At 36.6% G+C, this 17,218-nt stretch overlaps 1 protein-coding gene across 2 annotated transcripts in view; it reads right to left on the bottom strand.

Annotated features, from left to right (window-relative positions):
* The window catches only part of ACAP2 (ArfGAP with coiled-coil, ankyrin repeat and PH domains 2), a 63,465-nt gene that overhangs the window by 18,487 nt on the left and 27,760 nt on the right, over positions 1–17,218 (bottom strand). For both annotated transcript variants that reach the window (XM_054283058.1, XM_054283059.1), the window contains exons 8-10: positions 16,848–16,943; positions 12,575–12,649; positions 5,884–5,996 (exon numbers count right to left, since the gene is read on the bottom strand). In XM_054283058.1, coding sequence (XP_054139033.1) covers positions 5,884–5,996; positions 12,575–12,649; positions 16,848–16,943 — 284 coding nt within the window. The remainder of the gene's footprint in view (positions 1–5,883; positions 5,997–12,574; positions 12,650–16,847; positions 16,944–17,218) is intronic.

Below are 17,218 nucleotides of genomic sequence, written 5' to 3'. Positions count from 1 at the left end.
CACTGTTCACACAGGATACATCTCAGAGAATGGAAAAATCACTCACACTTTGGGGAAAAAAACCCCCTGAGATCTCGAACAATGTTTTATCAGACCACTGAATGAAAAAAAAAAATAACCCAGTAGACATAACCATGCCTTTCTAGCTCTTCTGGGATGCACAAAATAAAAGCAAACCAATAATCACAGTTTCATTTTCACTGACAAAAATGAAGGGAATGTACAAGACAATTCAGTGAAATTTACACTATACTTTGTTAATGCTTATAATGCAAACCTGTGTTTACCACAGCATCATTCCTCAATCATCTCCAATACCCAACCTTTACCACACATCACTTTTTCCTGCACTACCACTTAGTTTGAATGGTAACAGTGCACAAAATATTGTGTTGGAACAGATCTTATTATTCTCCACAGGCTGTTGAGCATCAAGCTACAGTTTACTACAATTAGTAACAAGAGGGCCCCATGTATTTATTCAACCACCACAAGCCATTCCTGGAAAGAAGTGCACAAAGATGGTTAAGAAAAATTAATATATAAAAAAAATGTTAGATCCCAAACAGAAAATCTAGTATTTGTTAGAAAGGTTAGTGTTTCATAGACAGATGAGATTCTACCTTTTAACAATCTTTTCAAATGTTGTGCAGATATATTTAATTTAAAAAGCAACAACAGGATCTCTTGTCATTCTTGATTTTTTAAATTTATTAACAGCAGTAGTTTTAGTCACTGCAATTGAAAAGGGATCATCTTTACTATCTATTTACAGATGCAGTAACTGTGCCCCAAATATAAGGCAGGTTATTGCTAATATTCATATAGGAAACAACAAAAATGCAGACTTGAAAAGGAAATAAACTCATGTCATTTTTCATGTGCTTTTTGTGAACATAACACAAAAGAGAACAACATGAAAAGCAGTGCCTAAGTGATAAAGGGAGTGGTAAAGGGGAAAAAAAGCAGCCTTGCCCCAAGAACACGAGCAATGGAGCAAATCCCTAGTAAGAGCCTCAGGAAGTGCAATTAACTTCATTAATGCAATGCTTCATTTGTTCTACAGCTAAATATTTCATGAGTTACTCTAGTAAACAAGCTCTAATCTCATCAGTTGGATATAAGTGAACACACAAATTGTAACACAAATTTGTGCCGTCTTTAAAACCTAGTCTAGAAGTTTTGAAAGTTCCTTTTTTTTTCCCTAGTAGAGAAATTAAATCTGTTAAAAAAATTCAGTCCACCCACAAAGGGTGCAGGTTTTGGTGCTTTTCTAAAATAAATTTTTACTGAATGAGATCAACAATTCACAATTTTGGATAACTTGTAAGTAGATGTCAGAGTTAATACATTTTAATTTTTTTCTAACAAGATGAAAGTGTCAGACTGCCCTCCAAGGTGTCAGCACCACAGCAGTTTTATTCAGGCCAAGAACTTGGAGTTATTCCTCATTAACCAAATACCATCAACAAACTCTTCACTTCACTGTATCAAACAGACTGCTGGGGGTCTACACCAGCATCAACCAGGAACTTCTGAGGTACAACCTCTGTGCTGAAGGTGCTGCTAAAGGTAACCCACATCTATCAGGTTCTAAGAATAATTTAAAATCTTCAGGCATCATGTGTGCAATAAGTACTGATTATTACCAAAGTTTCCTTAAATGTGTTATTCTGTCAAAAGCAAGAGAGAAGCATGGTGAAGGAGAGAACGTTCTTTGGAATATTAAAGTAGTTTACACTGTCTCATTTTGTAGTGGTTAAATACAGTTGTTCCTGTTTAAAAACTGAATGTTTTCCATCATGTACACCTACACAATTCAAAACTGTATTTATTAAATAGGAAACAATGAAAAATCTTTAGAAAAAATCCTAATTTCTGAGAACTGAGAGTAATACTAAAAAAATATATCAAATTTGAGTTTTACATAAAACAATGAATTGTGATTTATAATTCTCAGAAACAGTTTTCTCCTCTAGTTGCTAGCAGCACACAATTAAAACAGAGTAATTAATAATGCACAACATTTAAAAGTACATGTCTATTCCCAATGCAGCTGATAAGAAAAAAAAATCTCATCAACTTCAATTGGAAAAAAGCAAGATATTGATCTTGTATGCTCAGAAGTTTGACTGCAGAAACTTGGCTTTAATTCCTTTTTTAGCTAAAAACCAGCTCAATCTTTCTGAATCTTTTAAAGGAATTGAGCAGCAGGTATACTGGCATCCCAGGCAGAATCCTTCTGTTATTTTTTTAGACTGAGTCACTTATACATCCATTGCAAGTAATCAAATTAAATGCAGGGTTAATGAAGAGCTTTTTGCGTGCCAAGGAAACATTGGGAAGGTATAAAAGAAGCTGGTTGGTACCTGATGTGATCTGGCTTTTTCCTGTCATGTGAAAAAATGGGGTAGGATTAAAACATAAGGGAAAGGAGGAAAAGGGATGAAAAATGCAAAATGAGCAAAATAAGAAAAGAATTAGCATGATCTGAAAATACAGCAGAATTAAAAAGGTAAACAACTATTGCTCCTAATCTAAAACCTATTTGGAACATACTAGTGGTCTGACAAATGCTTTTCTCCCTACACACATTTATTCTTTCTTTATGATATGAACTTATTTTTCATTTGAATTTCTGGGAACTAAAAGAGCTTTCCAGCTACTGCTCCATTATAAATGCACCTGACTCTTGCTCCTGATGCCTTAAGAAAACTGGTGTACAATTTACCAACCGAGGTGTATCATTTACCAACAGACAGACATACATTCTAAACACAGATGTCCATACCTGTGATTCTAAGACTCTGCAGTACAAGGATATAATTTTGATTCCACTGAACTGTATTATCTGAAATACTTGTGTGCATTATGTTCTTTTAGTCACAGCAAAAAGAGATTACAAAAGCTCCATCTCTTTCAAAACACAGTGACACTGAATTGCAAATATCTCGGGGTTTACTTTGCAGCCTGCTCAAACACTTATTTGTTTCTAAAGCCAATGTCACACAGAACCGTCCCAAGAACAGGAAACTTGACGCAAAAGCCCAAATAATTAAAGTCTTGAGACGATGAAACACGAGCTGCCAGGTGCTGCAGGAAGAAATTTCATTATGCTAGCAAGACATTAGTTTGGACTGGAAACAAATTTTCATTCACCACAACAGATTTGCCCCCCTTCAAAGGCTGTATTATACAGTCTTTTTTTTTCTCCCCCAGCAACCAGACTTTTCCCAGGGTAATACCACTATGGGGTCCATGGATTCACTGACCAAGACATGCACAGAGAAACATCACATTTCTCTCACTTGTCAGCTGGAATCATTCTGCTGTGTCAAACACAAAACCTATCATACCCTCATCTCTTATGCTTTTAATGTTGGCAAGTATCTGCTAACAGTGGCCATTAGGAAGGGTTTTGGAGCCTTTAATTCACTCTTGATGGAGTTCTTATAAAGGTCTAGAACCAACATAAGAGCAACTGAGACCAAGGAGGGTAAAAGAGAAGCCTCCAATTTTAATCCACATTACTACTGAGAGTGCATTTAGCAGTCAGCAAGGAAGAGCAGCGCTGTCACCTTTGGCTCAGAACAGCAGGAAATTCCAGTATTTCTAGGCAAATTCCTCTAGTTTTGTTTCAGCTGGTTGATTTTCCACCCACCTTCCCTCAAGATGAGGATATAATAAAGGAGCAAACTGCTAATCTGTAAAAACACTAAAAGTATCTTGTCTGTCTTGACTTCAGCTCAGAATTCCCTAAAATAAAACACATAATGCTCTAAATGTTTCCTCCTTTGATATTTTGTAAAATTTTACACACAAAACAGTTTAATGCAATGAAAAAAATCCTTTCTTGTACTTTAACTAGTGACTGGAAAAACCCTACAATCTCTAGTATATGATAAACTTCAGTCAGTACAATTCCCCACAGCTGAAACTGTAACACTACACAACTAAAACTTTCCATCACAGGAAACAGGCAGTGACCACTTCTGTGCCCACAGTATAGCAAGCAATTACAAATGTATTCAGAAATAACAAAAATACTTCTTTATTTTTATTAAAACATAGCAAAAATGGGGGACTAGATTCAGAAATTAAAAACTGTCTTCATTAAGGTCTTAAAGGTATATTTTATGTATGATAGAAGTAGTTTAATAGCAATTAGCAATGGTTTGTGAACACGTGGCATACAAAATTTAAATGATTGATTAAATTTCAGAACTGTTTATAGATAGCATATCCTATCCTATTTTTTGCCTAAAAGCATCCAACTAGTCTGTCTCAGTGAGATAAATTATCAAGAATGTAATACTAAAAAGGTTAAAGGTTTTGCTTTATTCAATGCTCCTGTGATAAACAGAAGAAAAAACTATAAGCAAATATCAATTATGTAATAAAAGTAGGCAGCTCTGACTCATTAACGAGCTGTTTATCTTTGCCCTCTTAAATTATTACTTGGAAATGCTTTTTATTATACTTGTTCAAACCTGTAACTTAATCTGAAGGAATGTCATTGTGTATCTTCATTTAATTGCAAGTTCTCCTTATTTACTTTGTGTCTATTTAAATTGCCAACATACAGAAGTTAGTTTTAATTGAACCCTACTCTCTAACCACCTGAAGGTAAGAGGCATGTACAGTATGCCTAGGAATGACAGCATGTGGAAGCAGACTGCTGCCCTGCTCCCTCCTGTCACCTCCCTTGCAGAGCAAGGCCTTCCTGCTGTTCAGAAGAGGAACCCAGAGACAGTTTCACCATCAGCAATGGCAAAAAGGACCTTTCAGCCCTTGGGAATCCAACAAAGGACAATCCCTGCCCTATTACTGAGATCTTCTCAGTATGCTAACACTGACATTTTACCTCACACCAGGAAGGTGCTTTGGATGCACATCTCCTGGTGCTCTGCCTTCACCATCCTCTGACGCTTCACAGATTTGTCCTGGAGAACTCTGAATTCTGCTTGCATGAAACTAATCCAGAAAGTACATTACAATTACAGATGAATAATTAGACCAAAGGACCAGACCAGAATCAGTCCAAAGCAAAACCCTTTGTACTGGTTACCCATGACTTGCTAATATAGATACAGTCTTATTGACACCAGTGGCCCTTGCATCAGTCTATGGATTTAATTGAAGCCATCCTGATTTCTTACAAGCCGGTGGTGTGCTGGGATGCTCAAGGAAGTACAGAATAATTAATATTGGAAGGGACCACCCACTCAAATGTTCATTCTGTCTTTTGAAACTCAGCAAATAGTTTAACAGAGGCACCACTGAAAAAATAGCAGAACATGGACAATAGAGAGCTCTTTATCACAACAAGTTACATCTAAAATTCAAGAACTGTATCCAGCTGTGCTGTAAATGCTCCAGCACATATATTGCCTTGAAAAAAGCACACACCCTTGGAAATGCAAAAGAAATCCTGTTCAGGAAGAAAAATATTTAAATAGTAGTAAAATATACATTGTTAAAGATATATGACTAACAATGTATTTTGAATTCCCAAAAGGGCCATCAAAACTTATAAGCAAAAGTCACTGCACAGGGGAGGAATTTTAAAGGATAACAACTACATTGCTTATCGTTCAGGAAAAATAACTTGAGTCTTTGACTGTGTTTCTCTGCTTCCAGTGGCTATACAACTTCTGTTTTACTCTGTCTTCTAACACTTTCCTAGCACAAGCTCTCACAAGGGAAAGGTTTGCAAAACACCAGGAAAAATGGCTGTGAAGTATCATCTCTAAGTTAATTAACAGTCACCCCAAGGTTCTGTCAAAACTATGGACTCAAGTTACAGAGATTATGAATCAGATGAGAATTCAGGTTAAAAAGCAGTATTTTTATTAGCAGCAAATAGAGGTTCTGAATAATTACCTGTTCCAAGTCTTGAAGGCATTGCTGGCTCTCTTGAATAAATAACCTTCCATAACAATGCCATTGGCTGCATCTACATTGTATTCTAGTTTAGTATCATCACTGGAATAATCCTAGTACAAAGGAACAAGAAAAACACACTGCAGTTCAAATGAAACTTCAAATATAAGCAGCACTGTTGACAAAGAGTAAATACATGGGAATAAGGTTTTGCTTGCAACACTTATTAGTCAAACCATGACTCTCAGCCCCTGATGGCTTTTTTAAAAAAAAGCAATTTTAAGCAATGAGAAGCTGAAGATTTTTACTTTACCTGCAACAAGGGGAATTTCTTGTTCAGGTATTGGTGACCTCTACAGCCAAATAGAGGGCAAACATTGCTGACAGAGCATCTGATGCTTCAACTGTCTGCTCAAATGGTCTCTCATATATTCCCAAGAAAGGGGATAGAAAAGCAGAGGAAAAGAAGCCATGAAAGTTAGGAGTCAAAACTGAGAAACAGTTGCAGCCTGTTGCAGATATGTACAAACTCAGTTGTGCTTCAGCATTTTCTTCAGCTCTGTCATGTTGACAGCTGAGCTGCATAGGAACTTTGAAGACAAGTAATCAAATAAAGATGATGCTATCAGTTAACTCTAGAGAAAACCATTCATGGTGATCGCCCTGATGACAAACCTTAGCAGTAATTTTTTCTTTATGATCTTGGATAAGATTACAAAATTACAAGTAGGACAAGAGAATATGCATTTCCATCAACCTAATAACAACTAAACCCAGCTAATAACAATTAATAGCAGCTTTCTGGGCTTTAGAAAAGCTGACTGCTTATCTTATTATCTCATCTTTAGCAAATGTAAGTTAGACTAAGTAATAACACATGTGATGATCATTTGCTTTCACATCTCATTGAGAACAGCATGGGCTCTTCCCAGGGAGGTAGAGCTCAGATATTCAGAGAGTGGGAGGATAACATCTACTAAGGGTGCATGAAAAAGCACACATGGAATGACATCATTTTTCACAACTTTGTCCAGCAATGAAAATAATATACATGCTGTAATTTTATTTCACTGTTATTGAAATATATATCTTTAAGGTAGACTAGCAACATACACCTTCTTCCCCTTAACATGGGTGTAAGAGACACATTACTGAAAATTAAATTTCAGAAGAAAAAAACCAAACAAGTTAAATACTGAAGACAGAACATTTTGTATTATGACTTTCCTGAATACTTTTTGTAAATTGCAAACATCAGCTTTGTGTAAAGTCTATCTGAAAGTCTCTGCTTTGTACTTTGCTTCTTAGGAATTTGTCTATGCATAAAGGAAAAGAGCAAGAAATATATATATATATATAAAAAAAAGTAGCTTCAACACCAACATGGTCATTATCCCCAGGTAATAGCCCAGGATGCAAACAACTTTCGTGCTACACATGATGTTTACTCTTGTACATGCAGATGGTTTGGTCCAATCCAAGGTTAATTACACATGATAGTGAAATGGTTACAGATATTGAAATGGGCCCTTCTAAGCTCCCCACTCAGAACAGCACAAATTCCTTAAAATTATTCACTGTTTTCATCTATTACTAATCTGGACAGATTACCTAATGTTGAAATGTTAAATCTGATTTTTATTATTGAATTGACAGATGATCAATGCAAGAGTTCTGAAAGAAAATGAAACTACCATACACTGATCTGAATAAACATACTAGTTATAAAAGAACTCTTCACCAAAACAAAATCAGATTTTTTAATTTATTATTCAGCAACTAATAACTTTGATTTTCTGCCTGTTTTCCAGATCAGAACATGCTGAACATAAAAGACTTCATGGAAACTCTCAAAATAAAAAGATAAAACCACTATGCACAAACTCAGACATGCTGATGTCACATTCCCTACATTCCTCAAAAACTGATAAATTACTCTAACTTACCAGCTCCCAAACATAATGAAATCTGCTAAAAATTTGCATCTTCCTGCCTCAGTGATGCCTGCAGCTCCTTGTCTAGTTGAAGACAACATACATTTCCCCAGTCTTTTTTGTCCAACCTACTATGTAATCACATTTTCCTTTGTGTCTGGAGAACTGCTGCAGAAAATGCAGCTGTCTTTTCCAATGACTCCAGATCTGTGCTTTGAAGGTGTATATGGATCATTTACCATGCCACACTCTAACTTAGAATTATCTAAAATACTGAGCCTTCTCATGAAATGCATTTAGTGTCATTTTTAATTACTTCCCTGATTGAATTCCACTTTTACAGAGCAGAAGAAGACATTAAGAGTACAGAGGCAAATGTCAAATATCTCCTTAACTGAACATGGCAGACTATCAGCTGGAAGGGGGAGGGAATAAGGCTTCCATGTGCTTTATCCATAAAACTTCATTGATAAAGTTGTGACTAGGAAAAACAATCCGAAAAAAAATGCCCCATTTCAATTCCATGGATAAAAGTTGAAAAAAACCCCGAAATCAGCTGTGTTCTGATCTTAGTCTCTGCTATTCTACAATTAAAAAAATAGGAGCAAAGCAGTCACATTATAGTTTATTTTTATCTTGGTGCATGGAAAAGTTTAATGAATCATGAAAAATAATCTGGGGTGGAGAAAAATCCACCCATATCTTTCCAGTGTCCTGCATAAGAGAATCACATGTTAATAAACTCAGTCACTGTATGTGATTCAGAATTGTGTATTCTGCCAGCAGGCACACAACTGATAAAGCCTTCATTTTAAACATAATTAAACTAATTAGGTGTCAGGACTAAAGTAGATTTCACCTAACCAGAACTAAGAAAATTTAGCCAGTATTATGTAATTTTCACTGAAGTGCTACATCACACAATTCATTCAGTTTTGAAAGAATAAACATCTATGGCTTCTATTCTGACACTGATTTTTCACGGTTGGCTGCTACTGGAAGAGAAACATGTAGAAGTGGGTTATATAAGTGAAGCACACAGCATGCTTTCATGCCTTTTTTCCACCCTTTTTCTTTAAATGTCCATGGGGTACAGCAAACCAGCTGGCAATGGAAAAACAACTTTCATCTCCAGAAATAATACTAATGTGGTGTGTCACAGAGCACTTAATATTCTTGACAGTGTTTCAGTGAATGCATTTTCGTATGAACGTATCAATTCATCACACATCCTTGATTCATTTCAGAGCATGTTTTCTGTTTCTCTGTGTATGATTTTCTTGTTCCCAAAACAAAACCCCCCATTGCTTTTCTGTAGCAGAGCTTTTGATTTACTTTCAAAATTGCAATCAGGCCATGAAAGCTAATCAAACCATTCTACCAGTAAATCTTAGGAACTATATTTTAATATTTCATGTGTAACCCAAATTATTTTTTACTTTAGAGAATCAACATTTTTAAAGTTTTTTAAGAAGGCAGTAATTGGGAGAGCATAAGTACTAAAGAAAACACTAACCTGAAAAATTAGGCCAGCATATACTAAGCAGGAGACACTAATTGTGCAAGCCCCCCATTTAGAAGGCTGCTCCCATTCCCTTTCCATTGCAAGAGATGTTTGTCACACTTAAGCTGAAAGTCCCTCGAGGAAGGGTTTAAAACAACAGACACCACAAGTAACAAGGTTTGCAGCCCAAGACAGAGTGGGAGAATGTGAGAGTGCCATTGAGCAAACAAGTCACTTGAAATACAAGCACGTCTCTGGTTTTGGAGACAGGAGTTAGTCTGCACAACTTCTCACCAGCAGCTCTGGCTTATGCCTGCTTTGTTATTGTAGTAGCAGCTGGTTTCCTATCACCTTGTTTACTCAATATGTTAATTTTCAAATCATTCTCACTCCAGCTGTTTCCTGAGCACTTCTTTGGAAGCAGATTTTTACTTTAATGGAAAAGGGATTTGAATACAAAAAAACCTATTTGAAGTTCAATGCAAATACTTTTCCTGTATCATATTCATTTTAGAACAAAATATTAGGTCTGACACAACACCAAAAAGCCATGAAGCTGTTTGCAGGTGCAACTGATTTTTAAAATATTTCTTAATTAAATGTGTTGCGACAGCAATGGGCTGCAAACTGCTCAGAAAACAAGAGTCATGTCTAATGTATTGACATTGTGACATCATTCTTTTAATATTAATCTTTACTTATAATAATATATTACAAAAATTTCCCAGAATGATCATGAAATTTCTAGATTAATTCACAGCATGTGTTGCTCCAGTTTAATACAGAAAAAATATTTTCTTACACTGAAAAAAATAAAGTTAAGAAAAATGTTTCCTGCATATTTGCTGAGTAAATAGACCACAAAACTTATACGCAATTTAAGAAAGTAAATCAGATTATCAGCTCTGCTAAAAAAGAAATCACACTGTATTGGTGACCAAGCCCTTCCATGACACTTTTAATAGCCTCTCCATCAACAGTCTAATTAAGGACAATGATTATACAGGAAAGTGAGATGGGTTATTTAATTAGTGCAATTGTTCTGCATGCATATGCACATATATGCAAACACAGGTAGTAGGTGGGTAGGTGTGTGCACGTATGCACTTACCTATACATTTCAGAAAAGGAACTGCTCTTTATCCACACAATGAAGGAAAGGCATCATTCTGAAGCATTAGATTAGAACTTCAGTATATTAAATACATATATACCTCATGGAATATTCAACACAATAAGCTTCAGAAGTTTCAGTTGTTAAAAAACATGGAAGGATTTGGCACTGGAAGATTTGGGAACATAGTGGAAAACAACATGACAAGACATGAGGAGAGAATGGGGAATAAAGTTGCCATCTGGGACAGGGTGACCAGATGACAAGTAGTGATAAAAAGATCCAGAGTCTAAAGCAGTTCTGAAATCCTGATGAGCTGGAAGCTAACTTAGTGTGAAGGTTGGGAAAAGCAAGTAGGATGAGACAAAAACAGACAACGTGATTTGAATAAGGAAATAAGAAAATGATTGGACAAGCTGTAAGAGGAATCTCCAATAAAGCACAATCTAAGCACTAGCAGCACAAAATGTGACAGTGACTTCACTGATAAGGACAGGAGACAACACAACTCAAAACACAGAACTTAAGAGGACAACATACAGTACATTCTAACTGCCCTGATTATATTTTAGAGCCAGCATTAAATTATCAAGTAAAGTAAGCAACAATAAAAGTAACATTATTGTGCTTGTCACTCCCACTAGAAATCAAGAATATTTATATTACACACAGATATGGCTTATCAAGTTTCATGAAGCTTAAAAGTTTCAGTCATAATTGAAACTAGTAGAAATAGTTTACCTGTAAAGCAGCCTTAAGCAGCATTTGAAGAAAAAACAAAGACTGTAAACACCATTGGCAACAGCAGTGACCATAACTCATGGTAACTAGTTATTATTTCTATGGCTAATTAAAAGATAACTGCCCATAACTTACATCTTCAGCAAGCACCACTGTTCTCTTAACACAGAACCTCTCAATTACTGTTCATTCCTGAAACTGAGCCTTTAAGCCCAAAAAACTTAAAATTTGACCTTCAACATTAATTCTCCAGTTCCATCTTTCCCATTTTCCCCCTTTCTTCCCCCTCCTTGCCTGCAGTTCTCTCCTGACTCCAAGCACAGCATGCCAGCTCTGCCCTCATCATCACATCTGCTCAATTTCACAGCAATCCTAATGCTTCCCACCAACTCCTAAAGGGATGACAGGATGCACCAATAAAAATGTTTACAGCAACCAAAGATGTTATCTTCTCCCATGAGCATTAATTTTGGCTCCTACTAAGGTTACCCAATTTATAATCTCAGAATGTTTTCATTCCTGAATTTATTTAGTTATCAGATTTCATTTCTATTGAGTGGGATTTTTTAAAATTTATGCCACCTGAACAAAACCAGAACATATTTGAATGAGAGTAAGAAGTGTAGCATTACCTTTAAACTGGTATCTAACCCCTTTCAAAAGTGCCTGTAGCTTACTACCAGAGAGTTCAGTGGAAATATTTTTAACTTCTAGCATTATGCCTGCAAAACCAATACTGATCTAGATCTTCTGAAACATCCAAACAACAGAAGTCATTCCCCCAACATGAATTACCTAAATTTTTCTCAAGAAGTAAAAAGAATTATTGCACAAATCTCTCTCAAAACACCAATTAAAAGTTCTCAATTTCATATCTTGCACAGTTGAACCAGTACATTAGATACTCTGTACAAAAGTTTACTTTTGTTCTTCATATGCAACAGCAGCTGCCACACAAGCTCCAAATGCTGCACTTGGATTTGGCACAGTCCGAAGTGAAACTTATTGCTGTAGGGCTGTGCAGCACATACACCTCTTGTACACACAGCATGGAAACACAAAAACCTGTACAACTTATTAAATTCAAGAGGTAATAGAAATTAGGAGTTCTACTGAATACTGAAATGAGTTCTACTGAAATATTTGAAATGCTAGAATCCCAGCATTCAAATAAATTCTACTGTTCTATTTATGTTTCAGTAAAAACTAAGCATAATATTTTGTTCAGTAACACAAAATTAGTATCTGCAATCCAACCTTACACTTAATGACATGTCAGTCTGTCTCTCTGCACTAAAAATACCATCCCTTGCAGTTCTGATGCAGAGATGCTGGGGAGAGATGCTACAGATAAAAAAAAAAGTGTGTGCAGCCTGCCTTTTACATTCTGTCAAGTACCTTTTGTTGAATAGTGGAGTGCTTTTGCTCCATATCTCTCTTCTCCTTCGCAGCATCTACAGCCAACTGATCCAGCTGTAAAGAGAAACACAAAATTGGATCTTTCAATTATCATAAGAAATTTGGCTCAGTAGATTTCACAATGCTGACAAAAAAAAAAAAAAAAGAACTACCACATTATGTCTAGACATTGCAAGACTTTTATTTTATTTGCATAGCATAATTACTTCTTTGTCACAAATTGTTTACCTTGAATAACCACTGAAGCCTCGTTTAAAGCACTGCTCTGCCACCCTGAATTAACCTCTACCAAGGTGTACATTTCTTGTGAGCACTAGAAGAACTGTCTCAAAGAACAGCATGGTGCCAAGCATATGCGCCTCTGTACCGCATTGGTGCTCAGTCTCCCAGGAGGATGACTCATGCTTTAGCTGCTCTTGCTGGCCTATGCAGCAGCACTGGCAGGAGCAGCAAAAACTAGAAGGAGCAAATGCTATGGATTTTTCCCTCCACAAAGTGAGAGAACCGTCTCAACCAGGATTTTGTGTCAATAGTTTTGATCAGCTGACCAGCAGTACTTGAAAAAGATTGCTTGAGATCTTAGGTAGAGACAAATTAACTTTGAAAATTAAAATATGGTTTTGAACATAACAGAGAATATTTAAGTTAGTATCCTTACAAAGTCTCTGATGATAAAAAGGACACTAGCCAAAAAATTTCCTTTTACAACCACAAAAAAAGAAAAAGGAGGAAATTTAAGATACCCTGTAAGAGAAAGTTTGATTGGGGTTTTCTTCTGTGGTGAGTTGCTTGTTTTGGTTGTGTTTGTTTTACAGTTTTGATTCTCTTGGTTTTTTTGTTTGTTTGTTTGTTTGATCCAGGCCTTCATGTTTAAGTTAGAACTGCAGTGGGGAAGCAGATGTTGCCTGAAAGCCCAGCTGGTTTGGTACTTAGAGCCTGTAACACAAGGCTGTGGCCAGAGTGCGCCATGCCCGGAGCGCGCCATGCCCGGCGGTGCAGACGCAGCACCGTGTGCAGGGCTCAGCCCGTGGCTCTCCCTGTCTGTGGGACAGGGCTGCCTCTGCTGCAGGCCCACAGCCAGAACAGCAGGAGCAGCAGCTCCCAGCTGGGCACTCACTGGCACAGGGCACACTGACTGACAGAGCCTCTGATCCACCCACAGACAGCATCCCCTCCACCCGCTCTCAGAACCACAAGTGGCAGGCCCTGCCAACTCTGGCTGGCTCCCCAGTCTTTTACTTGCCCTGCCTGACATGGTATAAATAACAGAAAAGGGACAATAACAGGCCCTTACACCCTTGTGCTAGACATTCTCCAACAATTATGGAGCCATCAGAAAGCTGAAACATCTGGATCCAATTCTGTTCTCTTACTTTCCTTAACTCTTCTCTCCCTGTCTTCCCCTCTGGCTCAAAAGGCCATATCAGCACTTGCACATCTTTATAGATATTTGTGAACAGGAACACATTGAAGGCTGAAGTGTCCAAATGCCAGATCTATGTAACTTTAGCACTTAAAAATAACACGAGCCTCTAAAACAGACTGGGCTCACAGACTGTTTTGCATCAACAACCCTTGAGAAACCCTTTCTCCTGTGATAAAGATGAGAACTGGCTCAAGTGTTGTTCAAAATTTTATAGGAATCCAGAATTTTAGTTTCTTGCTAAAACTTCAGATTCAGGAATCTGCACATGGCCCTCAAGAAATTCTTTCTACCCCATTAGATGAAACAGAAGGCAGTCACTCAGGGTAGGGCAATCAGCTGTAATTTACCCTGAATACAAACGTTTGAGGGCACATTTACCACAGCCAAAACAAAACTCTTAACAGCAGCTCATTCCACCAGTTACTTTTTTTGCTATGAAGACAGCATTGCACCATTCCTGTTTTCAAGCTCAAATCAGAGTTTCTTCCTTTTCACTCAGGTGAGCAGCACATCAATTGTCTTAGAAGAGACCAACAGCATATAACTATCAAAAGCTGTAGCAAATCACAACTAAACTATCAAAATCCCAGTCATTATAGTATTACTGAATAATTTTCAGAAAATTAGGTTTTTCAAACTACTGCATTTACTGGTAAATGTATTTTTACAAAAATAATGCTCTAACTGGCATTCTGAGGAGAATTAAGTCAGACTAAAATACTTAGCTTTTTGAGTAGTCATTTCAATGAAAATTCAAATGTTTTCTTTTTAAGCTAATACCACATTTCATATGAAAAGAACCAAAAACCATAGTTTCCATGCAAAAGCTCCTATTATGCTTACACACTATTAAAGATTACCATACAATGATCTGATTCCCAAGGCATCCTACCCTGACCTGAATTAACCAGAAAGCAAAATTGCTTAATCCTATTCCATCACAATGAAACAGTTATTTTGAAAATACAGACAAAAATAATTCAAAACGATAACTATACTATTTAAGATCAATTTTATTACTTCAGATGCTGTTAACCCTTGTAATTAAGATCATACACAAAATTCACCTAGGAATGAAAACTCACTCACCAACAGAAGGAATCTAACACCATTTTCACAAAAATCCAGCAAATCCCCATTATGTCACAACATACTTTGTTAAAGGCAGAAGCTTCAACCAGTAAAAGCTGCAAAGCCATCAACTGTTAAAACTTTCAACAGTTATTTACAAATCTGCTTCTGTCATGAAAAATATCCCTTACATAAATGCCAAGGTCTGCTACAAAAGAACAATTGCGTGAGTTGTACAACTTTAGGGTCTTCAGTCCATCTTGCTCCAACTGCAATATATTTAAAACATTCTTAGCGATGGATTTTCTAAATTTAACTCCTTCAGTTGCTATGATACCAGCACCAAAATGCTACACAGTGCTCCTTACCAGATCAAGCAAAAGCATGACCAGACATTCAAAAATAACCTTGTGTTTTCTTGCTCCAATCACGTCAATGAAATGGAAACATTGAAGCCTGGCTGATGGCATAACCCACTATTAACTCCACAGTTTGTGTCTCCTTTCCCTATCTCCTCTTCCACAGCAGTACAGGACATGAGTTACACAGCCAGACACTACAGTTCCACACTTACAGCCCAACCAGAAGGGTGTTGAAGAATAAAGGGCAAACTATGGAAGAGTAACATCTACCTGAACTGTTCAGGTGCCCCTATTACACCAAGACCTGACATGTCTCTACACATAATTAAGACCCAACTGGGGCCTAGTCTAGCAGAAAAATAACTATTCAACCATTGGGTTGTTGGAGTTATTTTCTACAGCTCCCAATCTGCTCCACTGCACAGCTCAGAACAATTTAATCTCTTATTCATTCAGTGGCACTCAATGAATGACATTCAATGACGCATCTACTCAAGATGAACGTAAAAGTTTGCTTTTTATTTGCTTTTTTACCTGGACAGACACTTAAAAATTTGGTTAGCTCCTTTGTAGATCTGTTTGGGAAGTGGCAATAGAGGGGTTTGTATCAGAGTACTTGTTGCAAGTCCTCAGGTAGAGGCAAATAAAAAGTGCTCATATAACTTGCACTGAAAAGCAAGTCAAGACAATGCTTAGTCTTCTTCCTGCATCACAGACAAATCTACATTTCAACAGTGTATGTTCCAATCTATTTGCAAAACCATCTTCCATGTCTCCTGTGTGCAGTTGGCAGTGGTCTGTCTCAGCTTTTCATGAGTCCCTGAGTGAAAACCCAGAAGTGTCAATTTTCTGTCCTTAAACAACAAAACTGGGTAAGAAGGATTCCATGCAGGAACTGAATTTTGCACTACTTATTAAAATCATGCTTCCATTTTATGGTCTAAGTTGCTAACATCAAAGTTATATTTACACACATAAAAATTTAATTATACAGACTGCATAATTTATACAGTAAATAAAGTATATGAGTAGAAGGAAAATCAGCCTAATCTACTTTTTATTATTAGATATATTTATAAACATGGGTCATATACAAAAATTGTGAAATGCAAATAAGCCAGTATCCTGAATATCACAATGTACCTCACAGAGCAGTACATGGCTATGCTTAGTATGTAAATCCTATAGGTAGTATTAATTTTAGTAAACAGACAACTTTGAGTTTTTAACTATTTTCATTCCTTTCATTACAGCATATTTTTAATGTTTTGCCTGTATCATACTACAACTCCCTTTTTGTTGAATAAATCTATGAAGTACCTGATATGCAGGCATATATCAAGATTTCTTTCATTTCAGCATATAGTTACGCATTTTTAAAATCATTTGTTACCTGTGCACCAAGCTCTTTCATGTAGGGCTCAAGTTCACTAAACAGATCATAGCCTTGATGGAAAAAAGCCAGATGTGCATACATAAACGATAACATCTAGAAGGAACAAAGTAAATATTCTCTTAAATATGGTATCACATATCACATAAATATGTCACTTAATTCACATAACCTACAATTTCAGTTTTAATTTCTCCTCTCGTGTCCTGATAGTTTTACATCAATAAGTCATAGAGCTTCCAACATTGTCAAATAAAGATGCAAAGTAAAGCAAGAACAAAACCAAGCCAAAAATTTCAGAAATCAGTTGATAGCATTAGCTCCATGAACAAAACAAAAGAAATCTACTTAATGGCAGAAAACTACTTCTA

Source organism: Melozone crissalis, unplaced genomic scaffold (genome assembly GCF_028551555.1).
Source record: "Melozone crissalis strain CALT ecotype California unplaced genomic scaffold, PUWL_Pcris_2 ptg000034l_1, whole genome shotgun sequence".
Lineage (NCBI taxonomy): Eukaryota > Metazoa > Chordata > Aves > Passeriformes > Passerellidae > Melozone > Melozone crissalis.
This window is presented reverse-complemented; position numbering and strand designations above follow the sequence as displayed.